Genomic DNA, 23092 nt, shown 5'->3' on the forward strand with positions numbered 1-23092 from the left:
ATAATATTTGATATTTTACGGTAATGTGTTAATAATTTCACACATAAGTCGCTCCTGAGTATAAGTCGCATCCCGGCCAAACTATGGAAAAAAATGCGACTTATAGTCCGAAAAATACGGTAATGTGTATTTAGTCTAGGGCTGCAACAACTAATCGATTAAATCGATTAAAATCGATTATTAAAATAGTTGCCGATTAATTTAGTCATCGATTCGTTGGATCTATGCTATGCGCATGCGCAGAGGTTGTTTTTTTTTTTTTTTTTAATTTTTTTTGTTTTTTTAAATAAACTTTTATTTATAAACTGCAACATTTACAAACAGCTGAGCAACAATAATCAAAATAAGTTTGGTGCCAGTATGCTGTTTTTTTTCAATAAAATACTGGATAGGATAGAAATGTAGTTTGTCTCTTTTATCCGATTATTAATCGATTAATCGAAGTAATAATCGACAGATTAATCGATTATCAAATTAATCGTTAGTTGCAGCCCTAATTTAGTCTTGACTTTTTCACGTAGATTAAAAACGAAAAACTGGTTGTATGCATCAAATCTTTCGCTGCTCAATCCCATTTTGCTGAAAATACATCCAGCACCTTTGTTGAAATGAAAAAAAATAAGTGAATGCAATAATGGCGCTCAAAGCCAAATCCGAGTTTTCCGTTCATCTCGGAATTCTTTTCAAACGTCCGACAGTCAATAACTGCAGCTGTTGGATTGGAGTCGGTGGTGCGGATTGCTGCACACAGACGCTGTCCGACAAGCCATCAGAGCAACAAGGCGAAGAGAAGCACAGTGGTTTGCGAATGTTGAAATAAAAATCTTTACAAGGTGATTTGTCCTGCATGCGTCGCTACTCGCTACTCACATTGATTGTTGTCTCTTGGCATGGCCAAAAAAAAAGGAGAGACAAAGATGGCGGGGCGAGTGACATGTGGGTTGTGCGCCGCGTCTCTGGGGCTTCTCAATTAGAGCACAGAGAACGCAGTGACGGACCTAATTTGTGGCCTTGGTTGTAATTATCAATGGCAGGTGTGCGGCGGAGAAGTCTGATGAATGAACGTGAGATGCTGCCTCTCTTTTAGAACGCTGCTCTTTATTGCAGCACAGAGCAGCAATGAACAAGCTCCTAATTTAAATGTAAATACGGCCCCCGCCGAAGTAGTCGTGCATCTGGTGCTCACCTTGTGGTCCATGATGCTGCTGTAGCCCTGCAGGGGGCGTGGGTGAGGCTCAGGCAGCCTGACGGAGGAAACGACGGGCCGCGGCAGCTGCTCTTGCCGCCGCGTGTCGTTGGCGTCCCTGGCGGCGCCGTTGAAACTGCCGTTGTAAACCAGGAAGAGGCTGGCGCACAGGAGCACCATGAGCAGCGCAGCCACGCCATGGCGCTGGGAAAAGACGTAAACAGACAATATGGATACTTTAGTCATCGAAAATCTCACATAAATTTTATGCGCATGAAAAATCCATCCATGATCACTTATTAAAGGCCTACTGAAAGCCACTACTAGCGACCACGCAGTCTGATAGTTTATATATCAATGTTGAAATCTTAACATTGCAACACATGCCAATACGGCCGGGTTAACTTATAAAGTGACATTTAAAATGTCGCGGTATGATGACGTATGCGCGTGACGAAGTCAGAGTAACGGAAGTTATGGTACCCCGTAGAATCCTATACAAAAAGCTCTGTTTTCATTTCATAATTCCACAGTATTCTGGACATCTTTTGCAATTTGTTTAATGAACAATGAAGGCTGCAAAGAAGACAGTTGTAGGTGGGATCGGTGTATTAGCAGCGGACTACAGCAACACAACCAGGAGGACTTTGTTGGAGCGCTAGCCGACGACCTCACCTTGACTTCCTACGTCTCCGGGCCGCCAAACGCATCGGGTGAAGTCCTTCGTCCTTCTGCCGATCGCTGGAACGCAGGTGAGCACGGGTGTTGATGAGCAAATGAGGGCTGGCTGGCGTAGGTGGAGAGCTAATGTTTTTAGCATAGCTCTGTGCGGTCCGGTTGCTAAGTTAGCTTCAATGGCGTCGTTAGCACAGCATTGTTAACCTTCGCCAGCCTGGAAAGCATTAACCGTGTATTTACATGTCCACGGTTTAATAGTATTGTTGATTTTCTATCTATCCTTCCAGTCAGGGGTTTATTCTTTTTGTTTCTATATGCAGTTAAAGCAAGATGCTATCACGTTAGCTCGTAGCTAAAGCATTTCGCCGATGTATTGTCGTGGAGATAAAAGGCACTGAATGTCCATTTCGCGTTCTCGACTCTCATTTTCAAGAGGATATAGTATCCCAGGTGGTTTAAAATACAAATCCGTGATCCACAATAGAAAAAGGAGAGAGTGTGGAATCCAATGAGCCAGCTTGTACCTAAGTTACGGTCAGAGCGAAAAAAGATACGTCCATCACTGCCTCTCAAGTCCTTCACTGTAACGTTCCTCAGCTACGAATCTTTCATCCTCGCTCAAATTAATGGGGTAATCATCACTTTCTCGGTCCGAATCTCTCTTGCTCCATTGTAAACAACGGGGAATTGTGAGGAATACTAGCTCCTGTGACGTCACGCTACTTCCGGTATAGGCAAGGCTTTTTTTAACAGCGAGCAAAAGTTGCGAACTTTATCGTTGATTTTCTCTACTAAATCCTTTCAGCAAAAATATGGCAATATCGCGAAATGATCAAGTATGACACATAGAATGGATCTGCTATTCCCGTTTAAATTAAAAAAAAAATCATTTCAGTAGGCCTTTAAGGATGTTCGATCAGGGTTTGATGCTGCTGATTCCGATACTGATCTTCCAGGAGTGAGATCGGCTGGTACCAATCACATGTATTTTGTTCAATGTGTTTATGGTGATGCTATTGACAGTGTAACAATATCACTCACTTTTTAAACGGGTTTCTTATTGTATGACATACAATTGTTTGATCAAAACAAAGTCAATAGTACACAATAACCACATTAAAGCAAAAACTACTGTCTACTACTCATTTAAATCCTTTGGTTCTTGCTCTCAAAGTCCTTCTGTTTGCAGAAAATGATTACCTGAGTTTGTAAACATGAATAAAAACAATTAAAAAAAGATACTGACAAAATAAAAATATCAATGAAATCCCTTTAGTATCGATCATATACGGATACCACCATAAGTATCAACACCACCGATTTATGAATTGATCCGCCTCTAATGTGTTGTGTACTGACTGCAACTAGATTTGACCAATCTAAGTCTAAGACTAGAGCTGACCAATCTAAGACTAGATCTGACCAATGTAAGTCTTAGACTAGATCTGACCAATGTAAGTCTTAGACTAGATCTGACCAATCTAAGTCTTAGACTAGATCTGACCAATGTAAGACTAGAACTGACCAATCTAAGACTAGATCTGACCAATCTAAGTCTAAGACTAGATCTGACCAATCTAAGTCTAAGACTAGATCTGACCAATCGAAGTCTTAGACTGGATCTGACCAATCTAAGTCTTAGACTGGATCTGACCAATCTAAGTCTTAGACTGGATCTGACCAATCTAAGTCTTAGACTGGATCTGACCAATCTAAGTCTTAGACTGGATCTGACCAATCTAAGTCTTAGACTGGATCTGACCAATCTAAGTCTTAGACTGGATCTGACCAATCTAAGTCTTAGACTGGATCCGACCAATCTAAGTCTTAGACTGGATCCGACCAATTTAAGTCTTAGACTAGATCTGACCAATCTAAGTCCAACACTAGATCTGACCAATCTAAGTCTAAGACTAGATCTGACCAATCTAGGTCTTAGACTAGATTTGACCAATCTAAGTCTTAGACTAGATCTGACCAATCTAAGTCTTACACTGGATCTGACCAATCTAAGTCTTAGACTGGATCTGACCAATCTAAGTCTTAGACTGGATCCGACCAATTTAAGTCTTAGACTAGATCTAACCAATCTAAGTCTAAGACTAGATCTGACCAATCTAAGTCTAAGACTAGATCTGACCAATCTAAGTCTGAGACTAGATCTGACCAATCTAAGTCTGAGACTAGAGCTGACCAATCTAAGTCTGAAACTAGATCTGACCAATCTATGTCTAAGACTAGATCTCACCAATCTATGTCTAAGACTAGATCTCACCAATCTATGTCTAAGACTAGATCTGACCAATCTAAGTCCAAGACTAGATCTGACCAATCTAAATCTAAGACTAGATCTGACCAATCTAAGTGTATGAGCGTGAACTGACGAAGCCTACTTGGATGAAGCAAAACGTCTTCTAAGACAAACCAAACAGTCCAGTTGTGATCCATTAAATGTCCTGAGATTACAATGACCTGGATGAATGAGAATATCACGACAATGCTGACACACCAAAAACCATTATTTCATCCTCTCTCTAACTCCTATTAGTTTATACATATTTTTTTAATTAAGAATTCATGTTAACTTCTTACTTTCTGCTGTCACATGGTTCCATCTACACTTCTTAGACTTGACTCAGCACTCATTTATTTGTGTTGTTTAAAGCTAGCTTAAAGGTTAGCTCAGTTTTTAGCATGCATGCTCCTGGCTTTCTCTCAGTGTGTAACATGTTAGCCTTGTCCTCCAGTGATGATAATACTTATATACTAAGAAATCTAGTTTATTTGCTGAAATGGAGGTGATTATTATTAGCTTAGGGGTACGGTGTATGGAGACAAACAATTAGCTGCTAGACGCCTGTTAGCTGGGGGACTAGAAATGAGTGACGGGCCGTGCATTTCACACCTTCAGTGATGTCCTGCTTAGTCCAACTTTGATAAATATCTCTGAAAATACCATCATTTATGCTGGAGAAATACTATACAGAAACACGCTTAATAGTGTACAAAACGGGCTATTTTCTGCTGCATTTAAAAATTAATGAACCCGCATCCGCAATTAAAAAACATATCTCCCCGTGATAGTGTCAAAATTCAAATAGTTGTAAAAACATATTTAAATATTTGAACTCACAATTTTTTGCACCCATCAGAAGCCGTAAGCCAGGGGTACCGCTCATGGTAAATGGTAAAAGGGTTATACTTGTATGGCACTTTTTTACCTTCAAGGTACTCAAAGCGCTTTGACACTATTCCCACATTCACCCATTCACACACTGATGGCGGGAATTGCCATGCAAGGCCTAAACCACAATCCATCAGGAGCGAGGGTGAAGTGGCTCGCTCAAGGACACTTGGACGTGACTAGGATGGCGGAAGCTGGGATCGAACCTGGCAGTGCAATATATATCTGCAGCCTAATCAACGTTTTGCTCTCCTTCGGCCATGGTGGGTTGAAAAAGCGAGTGGATATCAGATTTTTCTGCTGGCCGAGTGTGGCTCCTGTGCGGCTCTGTTGATTTGCATAACGCCCGTGCGGCTGCGTTCTAACGGTTCAAACACCTGCCGCCTCTCACTCTGCCGTGCGCTCCACTGAGTGCGCCCCGGGACACGCCCCGGGCGTTCCGCTCCTGCCGCTGTCTTCACTCTGCAATCTGCACACCTGACGCTGAGGAGGCTCCACGCTTCTTAAGCCAGCGCAGCCTGCGTTCCGGGGCCAGAATGTAGCCCCATGTAGGGTACAGTAAGCCTACACGTCTCTAGCTCTCTGTGTTTCAATGTTTCAATCAATCAATCAATGTTTATTTATATAGCCCTAAATCACAAGTGTCTCAAAGGGCTGCACAAGCCACAACGACATCCTCGGTTCAGATCCCACATCAGGGCAAAGGAAAAACTCAACCCAGTGGGATGACAATGAGAAACCTTGGAGAGGACAGCGGATGTGGGTAACCCCACACCCACTAGTGCAGGGGTCGGCAACCTTTACCACTCAAAGAGCCATTTTGGAAAGTTTCACAAATTAAAGAAAACAATGGGAGCCACAAAAAAATTTTGAAAATTTAAAATGAAAAACACCGCATACAAAGCTTAAATTGCTTTACGCTATGTTAACCAGGGGTCTCTGACACACGCACCCGCACGCATCTCAATATGGAAATTTAATGTTAGTGCGGCCCGCGACTTTTGATTGAATGGCGCTTTATAGCGTCTTTCTCGCTAACCCTCTCAATTTTCCGGGAGACTCCCAATTTTCAGGACGTGCTGGCACTGCTTTTAGCGCCCTCTACAGTCTGCCCAAACAGCGTACCTGCTTGGCCACATGTAGAATGCAGCTTTTGCTGGCTCACGTAAGTGCCAGCAAGGCATACTTGTTCAACAGCCACACAGCTTACACTGACGGTAGTCGTACAAAAACAACTTTAACACTGTTACGTTACAAATAAGCGCCACACTTTGAACCCACACCAACAAAGAATGACAAACACATTTCTGGAGAACATCTGCACTGTAACACAACATAAACACAACACAACAAATACCCAGAATCCCATGCAGCCCTAACTCTTCCGCTCAACCAACGCACGGAGAGGGGGGGTTGATGTGTGGGGGGGTTTGGTGGTAGCGGGGGTGTATAATGTAGACCGGAAGAGTTAGGGCTGCATGGGATTCTAGGTATTTGTTGTGTTGTGTTACGGTGCGGATGTTCTCCAGAAATGTTTTTGTCATTCTTTTTTGGTGTGGGTTCACAGTGTGCCGCATATTTGTAACGTAACAGTGTTAAAGTTGTTTTTGTACGACTACCGTCAGTGTAAGCTGTGTGGCTGTTGAGCAAGTATGCTTTGCTGTCTCCTACGTGTGCAAGTAAAAGCAACATATAACATGTGGCCGGGCTGGCACGCTGTTTGTAAATGCTATAGAGGACAATTAATGCCGTGCCATTAGGGCACGCCCTTGATTAAGTCATTAGAGTGAAAATAGGATTATATTTGCCCTGGGAGATTTCTAGAAGAGGCAGTCTCCTGGGAAAATCGGGGGGTCGTTAAGTATACTGGGAAAACCGGGAGGGTCGGCAAGTATGCAGCTGAGCCGCATCAGAGTGGTCAAAGAGCCGCATGCGGCTCCGGAGCCGCGGGTTGCCGACCCCTGCCCTAGTGCGACCGGTGCAATGGACGTCGAGTGGAGCTAGTATAACATTGTGAAATTCCACTCCATAGTGGATCTAACATAATAGTGAGAGTCCAGTCCATAGTGGGGCCAGCAGGAGACCATCCCAAGCGGAGACAGGTCAGCAGCGCAGAGATGTCCCCAACCGATGCACAGGCAAGCGGTCCACCCCTGGTCCCGACTCTGGACAGCCAGCACAACATTTGAAGTTCAGTTCATTCAGCGTTTCTCCTCCTATGTGCTCATCGTCTTGTGTCCTGTGTCGTCATCCCGCAGCGTTCCTCCGTTTTCTGGTTTCGAGCTGTGTCTCGTCTCCCCGAATTCCCTCTGGTTCCCTGGCTGCCTTCCTGGATCTCGACCTCTCGCCTGGACACGGATCTTGACGCCTCGCTCCTGCCTTTGACCTCTCCCCAGCCCACGGACCTCCGAGCTTCTCTTGCCCTCCCTGGACTTCCGCATCTCGCTCAACACGCACCTTCAACAACTCCTGGTAACACTCAGTTAAACACAACACATAGTCACACCATACGTATCTTGAGTTATTACACACGTATTTCTATTATATTAATAAATACGCCTAGAGCTAAACATTGTCCCTGCCTCTGTGCCGTCTTCTTCTTCCCACTGTACCGTAACATTCGCAACTCACAACTTGTGATTGTATACCGTATTTTTCGGACTATAATTCGCTCCGGAGTATAAGTCGCACCGGCCGAAAATGCATAATAAAGAAGGAAAAAAACATATATAAGTCGCACTGGAGTATAAGTCCCATTTTTTGGGGAAATGTATTTGATAAAAGCCAACACCAAGAATAGACATTTGAAAGGCAATTTAAAATGTCTAAAGAATAGTGAACAACAGGCTGAATAAGTGTACGTTATATGAGGCATAAATAACCAACTGGTATATTAACGTAACATATTATGGTAAGAGTCATTCAAATAACTATAACATATAGAACATGCTATACGTTTACCAAACAATCTGTCACTCCTAATCGCTAAATCCCATGAAATCTTATACGTCTAGTCTCTTACGTGAATGAGCTAAATAATATTATTTGATATTTTACGGTAATGTGTTAATCATTTCACACATAAGTCGCTCCTGAGTACCGTATTTTTCGGACTATAAGTCGCAGTTTTTTTCCTAGTTTGGGACTTATACTCAGGAGCGACTTATGTGTGAAATTATGAACACATTACTGTAAAATAGCAAATATTATTATTTAGCTCATTCCCATAAGAGACTAGACCAGGGGTCAGCAACGCGCGGCTCCGGAGCCGCATGCGGCTCTTTGATCACTCTGATGCGGCTCAGCTGCATACTTGCCGACCGCCTCGATTTTTCCGGGAGGTTTCCGGATTTCAATGCCTCTTCCGGGGCAAACATTCTCCGATTTTCACTCGGACAACAATATTGAGGGCGTGCCGTGATGGCTTTAACGTCCTCTACAACATGTCGCCGCATCCGGTTTCACACCATGCTATCTGCGTGCCGGCCCGGTCACATGTAGTATGCGCATACTTGCCAACCCTCCCGTTTTTAGCGGGAGAATCCCGGTATTCAGCGCCTCTCCCGACAACCTCCCGGCAGAGATTTTCTCCCGACAAACTCCCGGTATTCAGCGGAGCTGGAGGCCACGCCCCCTCCAGCTCAATGCGGACCTGAGACTGAGTGGGGACAGCCTATTCTCACGTCCGCTTTCCCACAATATAAATATGCTTGCAAGTTCCAAAACGAATGGAAACCAGAATTTCAGTTCATCCAGGACAGTTGGAAGGGGAAGGTGTATGTTGCCTGTAAATATGTAGAACAGACTTCTCCATTGAACACGGTGGCCGAAATGATATACTCAGTCATGAACGGAGAAGTTAAACAGGACAATACTGCCATCTAATGGATAGATAATTCAAGTATTTCTTTTATGTAAATAAAATAAATATATATATAGCTAGAATTCACTGAAAGTCAAGTATTTCATACATATATATATATATATACATAAATATATATATACACATAAATATATATATATATATATACACATATATATACACATATATATATATATATATACACATATATATATATATATATACACATATATATATATATATATATATATATATATATATATATATATATATATATATATATATATATATATATATATATATATATATATATACACATATATATACACATACACATATATATATATATATATATATATATATATATATATATATATATATATATATATATATATATATATATATACACATATATATACACATACACATATATATATATATATATATGTGTGTATATATATATATATATATATATACACATATATATATATATATACACACATATATATACACACACACACACACACACACATACATACATACATACATACATACATACATACATACATACATACATACATACATACATACATACATACATACATACATACATACATACATACATACATACATACATATATATATATATATATATATATATATATATATATATATATATATATATATATATATATATATATATATATATATATATATATATATATATATGAAATACTCGAGTTGGTGAATTCTAGCGGTAAATAACCACGCCCCCAACACCCCACCCCCACCTCCCGATATTGGAGGTCTCAAGGTTGGCAAGTATGAGTATGTGGCTTCTGCTTTCACACGTAAGTGACTGCAAGGCATACTTGGTCAACAGCCATACAGGTTACACTGAGGGTTGTGATATAAACAACTTTAACACTCTTACTAATATGCGCCACACTGTGAACCCACACCAAACAAGAATGACAAACACATTTCGGGAGATCATCCGCACTGTAACACAACATAAACACAACAGAACATATACCCAGAATCCCATGCATACCTAACTCTTCCGGGCTACATTATACACCCCCGTTACCACCAAACCCCGCCCCCCCCAACCCCGCCCACCTCAACCGACGCACGGAGGGGGGTGGGGGGGTTTGGTGGTAGCGAGGGTGTATAATGTAGCCTGGAAGAGTTAGGGATGCATGGGATTCTAGGTATTTGTGCTGTTGTGTTTATGTTGTGTTACAGTGCGAATGTTCTCCCGAAATATGTTTGTTATTCTTGTTTGGTGTGGGTTCACAGTGTGGCGCATATTAGTAAGAGTGTTAAAGTTGTTTAAAAGGGCACCCTCAGTGTGACCTGTATGGCTGTTGAACAAGTATGCCTTGCAGTCACTTATGTGTGTCTGCAGAAGCCGCATACAACATGTGACTGGGCTGGCAAGCTGTTTGTACAGGTTGTAGAGAGCACTAAAGGCAGTGCCATCTTAGCACGCCCTTATTATTGTTGTTCGGGTGAAAATCAGCAGACATTCAAGAGAAAAGTTGCTCTGAAATTCGGGACTCTCCAGGAAAACGTGGGAGGGTTGGCAAGTGTGATGCTGTCAAGCGGCATTCATATAAAACTTGCGGGCCGCACTAACATTACATTTTCATATTAAGGTGCGGGCCACGTGTCTGAGACCCCTGGTTTATACATAGCACAAAGCAAAAAAAAACTTTGTATGCAGTGTTATTTCATTTTAAATTTCAAAAGAGTTTTGTGGCTCCCATTGTTTTCTTTATTTTGTGAAACGGGTCAAAATAGCTTTTTGAGTGGTAAAGGTTGCCGACAACCTGGACTAAACGTATAAGATTTCATGGGATATAGCGATTAGGAGGGACAGATTGTTTGGTAAACGTATAGCATGTTCTATATGTTATAGTTATTTAAATGACTCTTACCATAATATGTTACGTTAACATACCAGTTGGTTATTTATGCCTCATATAACGTACACTTATTCAGCCTGTTCACTATTCTTTATTTATTTTAAATTGCCTTTCAAATGTCTATTCTTGCTGTTGGCTTTTATCAAATAAATTTCCCCAAAAAATGTGACTCCAGTGCGACTTATATACTGTATGTTTTTTTCCTTCTTTATTATGCATTTTCGGCCGGTGCGACTTATACTCCGGAGCGACTTATACTCTGAAAAATACGGTTTAAGTCGCACCCCCGGCCAAACTATGAAAAAAACTGCGACTTATAGTCCGAAAAATACGGTACTTACTTGTATTCACAGGAGGCGTTATGTCACGTTCAACAACTCGTGATCTGATTGGCTATCGCAACTGTCTGTCAACTGTACGTGCCCGTGCACCTACACATTACAGACCGCCGTATTGTGATGTAGAACTCCGGCAGATTTCATACAGCGCTGGCAATTGGATAAAAGTTTTAATGTAAAAACAGCAACCCCGGAATATGATGGATACTTTTATATATTTTAACTTTTATCAATTTCTGATTTTGATTTATGTTGGGCCAGCAGAGAAGGCCTTGCTGGCCCCGACGGCCCACCACTGCTACAAATAAATAAAGTGTCAGCCAAAGGGGATTGCGTTTGTGATCGACATTAAAAGGCAATCATGTACTTCTGTACGAAAAACGTCCGATACTGATCGATCTGCACATTCCTATGTCCAGCTTCTCAGGCAAATCATATAGTTGATGTAGATGCCCATATAGGCTGTTGAGATTTACTTTACAAAAGAGAAGTGGAGGATATTTCTCTTGTTGCCTTATTTGTATTTGACCACTACTGTTTTCTGTTTATTTGTTACTGACTGTGGCAGGACACCTCTGCCTCTGTTTCACTTTATGTTGCTGGTAAATAATATGGTTGTAGTAGTAGGCTAAAGTTAAATTATTTAGTATGCACTAATTAAAGGGGCAGAGCTTTAAGAGACATTTTAGCTTTTATATTTTAAAAGATATATTTTTTGTAAGAACCACAATTAACAAATATATTTCAGTGAATAACTTATTGTTCAAATCGGTATATAAATATGTACATAAAGTGTTGTAATTATATTGTAAAATGGATGGATGGATGGACGTTTAAAACAAAACTGTTATTATTAATTAGTAAGTATACATTTTTTTAGCCTTTTTAGAGAAAATCATATCATTGTAGTAAATTATGCAAATTACTCGATGATGTCACGGTGACCACGCCCATAGCCACGCCCCCACCGCCACAGGTATCTTGGCAGTTTATGGGAAACACTGGACTGTTTTGTGCAGAAAAAGCAACTCAGGGCTAGACGTATTTACATTTAAAATCACAAGTAACACAAAAAGAAGCCGGCTGATATTCGTTGACAAACATAAGCAGGTGGCAAAATGACCCGCATGTGGACGTTGAGGCGCTGAATTAACCGTCACACCAATCCATCCGCTCATGTGTTTGTTAGTGCGTCTATACAGTACTGCAAACATTTTGAGTGTATATTCCAAATGTCAGGCTCGCACCAGCTGTCACTATTATCCTCGTGTTTTTACTTCCGAGATAGGTTTCTTCAGCAGCCCGTTCAGGCAACGAGAGCATCTGCTGCTGGCTGCCAAGTAGACTAATCAAATCAAATACACCCGCCTAAGCATCCTTCCATTCACCTTCCATCCGTACTGTGACATTTCAAAGCAAACAGTTTTACTCGACAGAACCCCCCGCGACCTCAAAAGGGACGAGCGGTAGAAAATGGATGGATGAAGTAGCAAACAACACTGCTGTCTACTTGCCTATGCTTCCTGTTTTGCAGCCTGTTTAAGCGACAGGAACATCAGCGACATCTGCCGGTTGCTGGCAGGCAGAGAAACCAGTGACATGATAATGTAGTCGTATATTTTTGGCAATACAAGTGTGGGCTTCATCAAACTCCTAATTTACATAAAATGCAAGGATGCAAACGTGTTGATGTGCAAACAAGAGAACCTCACTACAATTACTTTCCACAATAGCAATTACAGGCAACACAACGATTCGTTTTATCTAGCTTAGGGGTGTACCGATGCAACTTTTTCACTTCTGACACAAAATTGGCCGATACCCATATTGATCCAATACAATATCAGTAGGAATCATGTATACTTTTGTTACTTTGTAGTGTGAAATGTTCAAAAAGGTATGATAAAGTAAAATTAGTCAAACAGAGAACAATGATGTGTATTAAAACACTAACCTATTTATTATTAACCATCTGGAATAGACGTATGCTGTCTTTAAATGTAGGTGAAGTGGTAGCAGTGATAGTGGCCACAATAAAGTTAAACTCATGACACAGTAAGCGGAATGATGCGGACACGTTTGTTACCGGATACTTTTTAACACTTCTGCCTTGGAGACTTTGTTGTAAGTAATATGCAACTATAATTATTTGATACCTGTTTATATTGACAAATGTGATGTTTTAGACTGCAATATTGTTCAATGAAGGACATTTACCATGTGTGTCTAGCTTGTGTGCTATTGTGTGCTGAGCTGTTGCGTAGTTGCTAGGTCCTAGTAGCCTATAGCATACCATGGTTACCTTTTTGTAACTGGCTTGACCAAAATACATGAAAAGATCAACCTTGTATGCTTACTGGAAGACATTTAGACGTTAACTGTCTGTCCAGCTTTGCACAAGTAGGACATGCGTGTATCGGAGCGTTTGTATCAGAGAGTTTAGATGTAATCCAATACTTGTTTTTTGCTGAAGTCAAACCCATATCCAATAACAATATTGAATCGGGAGCCCCCCCTTCCCACATCTAGCAAATCGATAATGCTAGTACAATCCCCTGAGAGGGAAACTGCACTTATTTTGGAATTTTTCCTATCATTCACAATCCTTATGAGAGACAAGAACGCATACCGTATTTTTTCGGACTATAAGTCTCAGTTTTTTTTCATAGTTTGGCCAGGGTTGCGATTTATACTCAGGAGCGACTTATGTGTGAAATGATTAACACATTACCGTAAATTATCAAATAATATTATTTAGCTCGTTCACGTAAGAGACTAGACGTATAAGATTTCATGGGATTTAGCGATTAGGAGTGACAGTAAACGTATAGCATGTTCTATATGTTATAGTTATTTGAATGAATCTTACCATAATATGTTACGTTAACATACCAGTTGGTTATTTATGCCTCATATAACGTACACTTATTCAGCCTGTTGTTCACTATTCTTTAGACATTTTAAATTGCCTTTCAAATGTCTATTCTTGGTGTTGGGTTTTATCAAATAAATTTCCCCAAAAAATGCGACTTATACTCCAGTGCGACTTATATATGTTTTTTTTCCTTCTTTATTACGCATTTTCGGCCGGTGCGACTTATACTCCGGAGCGACTTATACTCCGAAAAATACAGTAAGTATTTATTTATTTTTTGCTTTCTAATTTGTAATGATCGGCTCATTCTAGGTGGCTAGCAATGGTGCTAATGGGAGTCATTCTAAAAATGCATCCAAAAAGCGCCAACAATACTTCATTTACAACCCATAATCTGAATAGTATTAGTGATATTGTTATTATGAGCATTTACGCAGCCAAACTAGAGCTAACTAGCTTGTGTAGCTGCAGTGTTGACATACTGAGCTGCTGCTCATGATTGACTGTTAGCTGGTGAAAATATATGTTATATTATAAATCATGCCTCTCACCCGGATAGAAAAATGTTGTGGACATAAACCTAGAAAATTGGTCATGCATCTACGAAACTAATGCGTCGCCATATGCTTAAAAAGATAAAAATATGTAAAAATTACATGTTTTATGAATGTGCCTGTTATTACTATATTTTCCGGACCATAGGGCGCACCGGATTATAAGGCGCACTGCCGATGAATGGTCTAGTTTCAATCCTTTTTCATATTATAGGGCGCATTAAAGGAGTCATATTATTATTTTTTCTTTTCTAAATGGAAAACACTTCTTTGTGGTCTACATAACATGTAATGGTGGTTCTTTGGTCAAAATGTTGCATGGATTATGTTTTACAGATCAGCGCCTTCATAGCTTACCAAAGTCGTACTAAAACCTTTTTGATAAATTTTTGAGCGCCGTGTGTAATGTGTTATATTTTTAATGGAACATATAAAATCTTGGTGTTGTTCACTTGAGTCATATTGCCATCATAGTGCAGTCTACACGTATCTCTTATGTTTCACTGCCATCTACTGGTCACACTTATCATTACACCATGTACTAAATAAAATTGCTTCGAGGTCGGTAAGCAAAACCAGAATTATTCCGTACATTAGGTGCTCCAGGTTATAAGGTGCACTGTGGAGTATATTTATAGCTAGAATTCACTGAAATTAAAGTAATTCTTATATATATATATATATATATATATATATATATATATATATATATATATATATAGAGTACAGTACACAGTAATGAAAACACAGTTGTTCTACTAACTGTACTGTACTTGCTGCTGACTTTAAAAAAAAATAACACTTACCTTTCACTATTTGAGTAGCTTTTGTTCTGCCATTTGAGTACTGGCGAGCGATCTCTGAATCCGGGAACATATCCTTCACGGATTTGTTGAAAACATCAGCAAATGAGAACGGAATGTTGCTTGCAAGGTGGCCCATAATACTGCGTTGTGCTTCTCTGACCGTTCATGAGTGACTATATCCATTCGGCCACCGTGTTATGAGTTATAGATAAACCTATGGATAACGGAGACATATATAATAGTCTCCTTTTCAGGTGAGAGGACGCTAAAGGCAGTGCCTTTAAGGCACGCCCCCAATATTGTTTGTCCGGCTGGAAATTTTGGACATTACAACTTGCCGTAGTTTTGAAGCAATGCATGATGGGAATCCGGATGTTGTGTGTCAGTGTATTAACGTGCCGGCTGGAATAAACACACGCTAGGAAATAGCTCCGTGCCTGCCTACTTTATGGGTTATAGATAAACCTATGGATAACGGAGACATATATAATAGTCTCCTTTTCAGGTGAGAGACGACGCTAAAGGCAGTGCCTTTAAGGCACGCCCCCGATATAGTTGTCCGGCCGGAAATCGGGAGATTTTCGGGAGAATGGTTGTCCCGGGAGAGGCACTGAAATTCGGGAGTCTCCCGGGAAATTCGGGAGTGTTGGCAAGTATGACTAGGGATGATACTCGAAACCGGTTTTCCCGGTTGTTCGATAAGAAAATAACCGAGTCCTCGGACTCGAATCCCTTTTTGAGAACCGGTACCCGTCATCGAGACCACTATAGTAAAGAAAAGAGTTGGTTCTTTATTCGAATCCCTCGGAACGAATCCCGTCCCGACCAGAAATGCTCCGTGTGACATCACAATAAATCAGTCACGTAGCTCAGTCATTAGGCGCAGATAGCGAAAGCAGGAAAACAATGGACGGGAAAAAGCGCTCCAAGGTGTAATAAAGTTCAAAACAAAAGGTATAATCCAATGAATAACTTTACTGAGAGATTTGAGCAGGGTACAAACTCATGAAGAACACTTTTACGACCCACCGGAAACATAGCAACCAGGCTAGCAACGCACCTCCTTTACGGCAGCTGTCGCAACCTTCTTAAAACAACCGCAGCACATACATATATATACAACACATCTCCCTTTTTTAACTTTTGTTTTTCACACTGTATATGTGTTGTCTGTCTAATTATAAATAATGCAGACGGCTGAGTTCTTGACGTTTACTTTCACGGGTGACGACATGCAACAACACTATTCGGGGCTACCGCGCACGCTCGTCACTCCCGTTGCATGCTGGGTAGTGTAGTTGTTATATTCCCTAGCTCATAACATCTTTCCCCCTATAAAGAAATAATGTTATCTCAATAAAGTGTATTTCTTTTTTTTTAGCTTTAACTTGTCATTTTTTAGCATTGTAACCACATTTGCAAAGAACTTTTCTCTTCATAGAATTTTCTTTCGTTCTTTAAAGTGCAAAAATGTCAAAGCATCATAAACATCCATCCATCCATCCATTTCCTACCGCTTATTCCCTTTGGGGTCGCGGGGGGCGCTGGAGCCTATCTCAGCTACAATCGGGCGGAAGGCAGGGTACACCCTGGACAAGTCGCCACCTCATCGCAGGGCAGTTATGTCAAATAGCAGCAGAATTGCACTTTTTGGAGAGCTGTATTATTTCCAGTTTTGTGCCCAAGGGACTGATTTTATTTAACACTATATTATTATTTATACACCTATAGTGATCACAGAGACAGCTTGTTTTTGTGTTACTGTATATATTTGTTTTTCTGAAAAATCCCACTTAATATACTTTGGGTAACAACAGTCAATGTTTATTTATTTTATTTTATTTTTTTAGGGGGGTAACAGTCAATATTTATTTATTAGATTAAATTGTTTTCTTATATAATAAAAGTGAGCTTTTGTTAAACCAAATATTGTGTGTTTTTTTCCATATACAACAACCTATCTGGACTCCATAAGAGAATCGATAAGGAATCGGTTTGATAAGAGGATTCGATAATAGACTCGAACTCGATAATTTCTTATCAAACATCATCCCTAAGTATGACATACCGTATTTTTCGGACTATAAGTCGCAGTTTTTTTCATAGTTTGGCCGGGGGTGCGACTTATACTCAGGAGCGACTTATGTGTGAAATGATGAACACATTAGCGTAAAATATCAAATAATATTATTTCGCTCATTCACGTAAGAGACTAGACGTATAAGATTTCATGGGATTTAGCGATTAGGAGTGACAGATTGTTTAGTAAACGTATAGCATGTTCTATATGTTATAGCTATTTGAATGACTCTTACCATAATATGTTACTTTAACATACCAGGCACGTTCTCAGTTGGTTATTTATGCCTCATATTTTGCTTGCTTGCTGGCTCCTCTTCTGTTAGAAGATAGGGGACGCCTGTGATTTTTTTTTTTTTTTTTATGTATCTGAAGTTGCGCTTCGTCAAACACACAGCACTTGGCAGATTAAGAAGTGGCAAGGAGAACCAAGACAAACAGCACTTCTATAGTCTGTTGCAGCCTTCATCTGCCCTCACAGTTGCCTGTTCAGCCGTGGAGGTCTTGTTTTCTGTTAGGGTTGTCTCCCTTGTGTAGCTCCTTCTCCCAAACTTTTCATCATGACTAGTTTACTCCTGGTAGGTGGGTTTTTTGGGTCCTGGGGTTAGTCATGCTTAAAGCTTGGTGTACTGGAACTTGCTAGATGGCCGTTGGCACTCTTGTGCTCATCCACCCTTTGACAGATATTGTTTTTGTTCTGCTGGGTGCCTAGCCACCCTCCCCATCAAGTACACTTGATGGGGGAGCCAGTTTAGTCGCCGACGACTCGACCATGGAACAGGTAGTACAAGTTTACATGTTACCAGTAGCACTCTCTTGAGCGACCTGACCCTGTATGCGTCATATAACGCAGTGTTTTTCAACCACTGTGCCGCGGCACACTAGTGCCGTGAGATACAGTCTGGTGTGCCGTGGGAGATGATCTAATTTCACCTATTTGGGTTAAAAATATTTTTTGCAAAGCAGTAATTATAGTCTGCAAATGATGTGTTGTTGTTGAGTGTCCGTGCTGTCTAGAGCTCGGCAGAGTAACCGTGTAATACTCTTCCATATCAGCAGGTGGCAGCAGGTAGCTAATTGCTTTGTAGATGTCGGAAACAGCGGGAGGCAGAGTGCAGGTAAAATTGTGTCTAATGCTTAAACCAAAAATAAACAAAAGGTGAGTGCCCCTAAGAAAAGGCATTGAAGCTTAGAGAAGGCTATGCAGAACAAAACTAAAACTGAACTGGCTACAAAGTAAACAAAAAGAGAATGCTGGACGACAGCAAAGACTTACTGTTGAGCAAAGACGGCGTCCACAATGTACATCCGGACATGACATGACAATCAACAATGTCCCCGCAAAGAAGGATAAAAACAACTGAAATATTATTGATTGCTAAAACAAAGTAGATGTGGGAAATATCACTCATAGGAAGACTTGAAACTGCTGCAGGAAAATACCAAAAAAAGAGAAAAAGCCACCAAACTAGGAGCGCAAGACAAGAACTAAAACACTACACACAGGAAAACAGCAAAAAAGTCCAAATAAGTCAGGGTGTGATGTGACAGGTGGTGACAGTACACCTACTTTGAGACAAGAGCTATATTGATTCATGCTTGGTTATGCTTTAAAGTCATATCCAACAATCGCAACAACGACTTTTTACTGTCAACTTGAGTTTCCTTTTTTAATGATTTCTGCTGGTGCATTTTTCTGCATTTTTTCAATGCAGAAAATGTGCCTTGGCTCAAAAAACGTTGAAAAACACTGATATAACGTACACTTATTCAGCCTGTTGTTCACTATTCTTTATTTATTTTAAATTGCCTTTCAAATGTTTATTCTTGGTGTTGGCTTTTATCAAATAAATTTCCCCCAAAAATGCGACTTATACTCCAGTGCGACTTATACATGTTTTTTCCCTTCTTAAGTATGCATTATCAGCAGGTGCGACTTATACTCCGGTGCGACTAATACTCCGAAAAATACGGTAGTCATTTTGACAGTATGCTAATATAGCTAATATAGACACTTACTGTTGTGTTTGTTCTCTTCTCCCTGCCTTCTCTATTGGTTTGTCAGTTTCTTTCCCCAGTTTTTTGTCCCCAACGAGGCACACCAGCTGCTAATCACTTCCCGGTAGCATTTAAGCGCGTCTCCACCAGCTGGTCCCTGCCGGTTATTGTTCCTGAACTCCGCTCTGACATGTGCTACCTTGATTCTGCTTCCCTGGTATGTTGCCTTCGCATATTTCTGTAATATTGACCTCGTTGTGTTTTTGTTTTCCTAGCCACCTTGTTTTGAGAGGACTTGTTTTGCCACGCTGTGTGCGTCCTGGCCTTTGCTCCGCCAACCTCTGAAAGAGACTACTTTTGTTATATTTCCCATGGTGTGCACTTTTGCCCCATCACCCTTAGTTACCATTTTGGACTTATAGGTGAGGGCCGACATCCGGGCAACTGAGCTACATACGGGTTCTTCGAGCCATAGCAACCAGACTGGCGTTGAAAACAAACCGTTGCCATTACTCTTTAACCTGTCGACCTACGCTGGTTAAACCCGTCATTCTGCCTCCAAAATGCCGAAAAACGGTGTTGTTTTTGGTTGTGCTAACCACAACTGGAAACAGGGAAAACAAAGGTTGTATTTTGTTCTGCCAAAGCGTGATAAAAGCCCACAGAGACGAGACAAATGGCTCGCAGCTTTACACCGGGAAAACGAGGACGGTTCTCACTGGAGTCCCCCAAAGTCCCGGGTCGTGTGTTCGGATCACTTCGTTTCTGGTAAATATAAGGAACAAAAATCCACCTTCTTAACCACAACTTGGCTATACCGTCCGTGCTAATGTTGTACTTGTTGAATTTGTACCTTATAACGTTCGACAGCTGAAGTTGTTGTTGTACAAAAATAACATGCGGTATATACTATATAGTCTATAGCAGGGGTCACCAACCTTTTTGAAAGCAAGAGCTACTTCTTGGGTACTGATTAATGCGAAGGGCTACCAGTTTGATACACACTTAAATAAATTGCCAGAAATAGCCAATTTGCTCAATTTACCTTTAACTCTATGTTATTATTAATAATTAATGATATTTACACTTAATTGAATGGTTTAAAAGAGGAGAAAACTCGAAAAAAATGACAATTAATTTTTGAAACATAGTTTATCTTCAATTGCGAATCTTTAAAATTCTAAATTCAACCGAAAAAAAGAAGACAAAAACTTAAAAAAATCATTTATGGAACATCATTAGTAATTTTTCCTGATTAAGATTAATTTTAGAATTTTGATGACATGTTTTAAATAGGTTAAAATCCAATCTACACTTTGTTACAATATATAACAAATTAGACCAAGCTATATTTCTAACAAAGACAAATCATTATTTCTTCTAGATTTTCCAGAACAAAAATGGTAAAATAAATTCAAAAGACTTTGAAATAAGATTTAAATTTGATTCTACAGATTTTCTAGATTTGCCAGAATAATTTTTTTGAATTTTAATCATAATAAGTTTGAAGAAATATTTCACAGATATTCTTCGTCAAAAAAACAGAAGCTAAAATGAAGAATTAAATTACAATTTATTTATTATTCTTTACAATAAAAAAAAATACATTTACTTGAACATTGATTTAAATTGTCAGGAAAGAAGAGGAAGGAATTTAAAAGATAAAAAGGTATATGTGTTTAAAAATCCTAAAATCATTTTTAAGGTTGTATTTTTTCTCTAAATTTGTCTTTCTGAAAGCAAGACAAATTTAAAGTAAAAAAAAAATAATGAATTTATTTAAACAAGTGAAGACCAAGTCTTTAAAATATTTTCTTGGATTTTCAAATTCTATTTGAGTTTTGTCATTAAACATGTCGGGCAAAGCGAGACCAGATTGCTAGTAAATAAATACAATTTTAAAAATAGAGGCAGCTCATATATGCACTTTTACTATGACACAAATGACCTTGGACTCCCTGGTTTACACTGATTATGTACCAAACAGTTGGACATGTCAGCCAATTGTCTGTCATTTTTGTAATGTTTTTTTTATTTTTGTAATGTTTTTTTTATTTCGTAAGTGCTGCTATTTGAGCTATTTTTAAAACAGGCCGGCGGGCTACTCATCTGGTCCTTACGGGCTACCTGGTGCCCGCGGGCACCGCGTTGGTGACCCCTGGTCTATAGCCTAGCTAGCTATTTTCGAAAACCGGTTTCGTTTAAATTTGCACTTAACAGTTGGGTTTTTAAAAACCAATAAACCCTATAATTTTCATGTTGCCATTTAATCAACTTTTCAAGACAGTCGCAAAATGCTGTCTGCAAGACTTTTCAATACAAAGACATATATTTTGTACATTATTCGCCTGCTGTACTGCGCCTTCATAAAGCTACAACTTACAAGGACCAGGCTACTAGGGGTCAGTCTGCTTTCTTTTGGGGGTTTTTGCCGGACATTCCAGTATTAGTTACCCGTAATCTTGGTATTACTTTCCTTATTAGGTTATTTTGCCACCTCCCCCTTCTCTGTTTAAACTCTCCTTTGTTGTACTTAAACAATACATGTAGCCCTCAAATCGCTCAATATTTTATACACTAACACTTGATCTTGCTGTTGATAACTTCCGCGTCTCTTTCTTAGTAGCGCGCAGGCTAAGCTAACTAGCGAGCTAAGCTAAGCCTGAGAAGCTTTAAAGTTCACTGAGACGAGTCTGACGCAAATAATACATTTTAGTTTTTTCACACGATATGCGAATAAGTAAAAATGCGTAAATGAAGGATTTAACGCCGACTTCCAAGCCACAACACTCGTTAAATGCTTTTTCTGTCAATGCTGTGTTCGCTGTGAGCTGGTTTGTTTTCAACGAATTCCCGGTTGCTAGGGGATTGGTAGGCGGAAGTGACGTAGGTCCGCCGTCACCTATTAAATACCGTATTTCCTTGAATAGCCGCAGGGGCGCTAATTAATTTAAAACCTCCTGTCACTCCGGCGTTTACCGGAAACCGGCGGGATGGCCGTGCATGCGGTAATTATTTTAAAACCTCTTCTCACTCCGGCGTTTACCAAAAGGAATGCGGTAAATTTAGGCGTGTGCTTTGAGTGTGATGTAAGCATACCATCATGACAAGCATATTTAATAAAAAAAAACGTTATTATGGTCTTACCTGTACTTATAAATGGAGTCCATTTGCAGCTCCTTCTGACCAAAAGCATCGATAACTTGTTTATGGAAGTCTTCCTTATTTTCTTTCTTCCGTTTTAAAAGTCTCTCTGTCTCGATGGAGATATTCCTTTAATTATAACCTCCTGCTTCGATTGAAAGTCCAGTTTAGAAAACTGTTTTGTTTTAGATACCGGTATGTAATCCTCCTTGTTAAAAGTTCAGGCAGAGGGAAAAAAAATGTCTTGCTGCGTGTGTTCACTTCTTCTGCAGTACCGGAAGTCGCAAGAAGGATCACTAGTGCGGCAGCGCCCTCTACCACCAGGAGGCAGGAGTCATTTCATGACTCATACAGTATTTGACACACGCAGCTACGGTATATTAATAAAACATAGCTGCTTACTGTTCTTTTTAGCATACTGTACCGGTATTCAATAGCTTGGACCTTAAATCCTACT

The 23092-nt window shown here is 40.0% G+C and overlaps 1 protein-coding gene across 2 annotated transcripts in view; it reads right to left on the reverse strand.

Moving 5' to 3' along the window:
* The window catches only part of st6galnac5a (ST6 (alpha-N-acetyl-neuraminyl-2,3-beta-galactosyl-1,3)-N-acetylgalactosaminide alpha-2,6-sialyltransferase 5a), a 170797-nt gene that overhangs the window by 142109 nt on the left and 5596 nt on the right, over positions 1-23092 (reverse strand). For both annotated transcript variants that reach the window (XM_062023295.1, XM_062023294.1), the window contains exon 2: positions 1187-1390. In XM_062023295.1, coding sequence (XP_061879279.1) covers positions 1187-1390 — 204 coding nt within the window. The remainder of the gene's footprint in view (positions 1-1186; positions 1391-23092) is intronic.

Source organism: Entelurus aequoreus, linkage group LG16 (genome assembly GCF_033978785.1).
Source record: "Entelurus aequoreus isolate RoL-2023_Sb linkage group LG16, RoL_Eaeq_v1.1, whole genome shotgun sequence".
Taxonomy (NCBI): Eukaryota; Metazoa; Chordata; class Actinopteri; order Syngnathiformes; family Syngnathidae; genus Entelurus; species Entelurus aequoreus.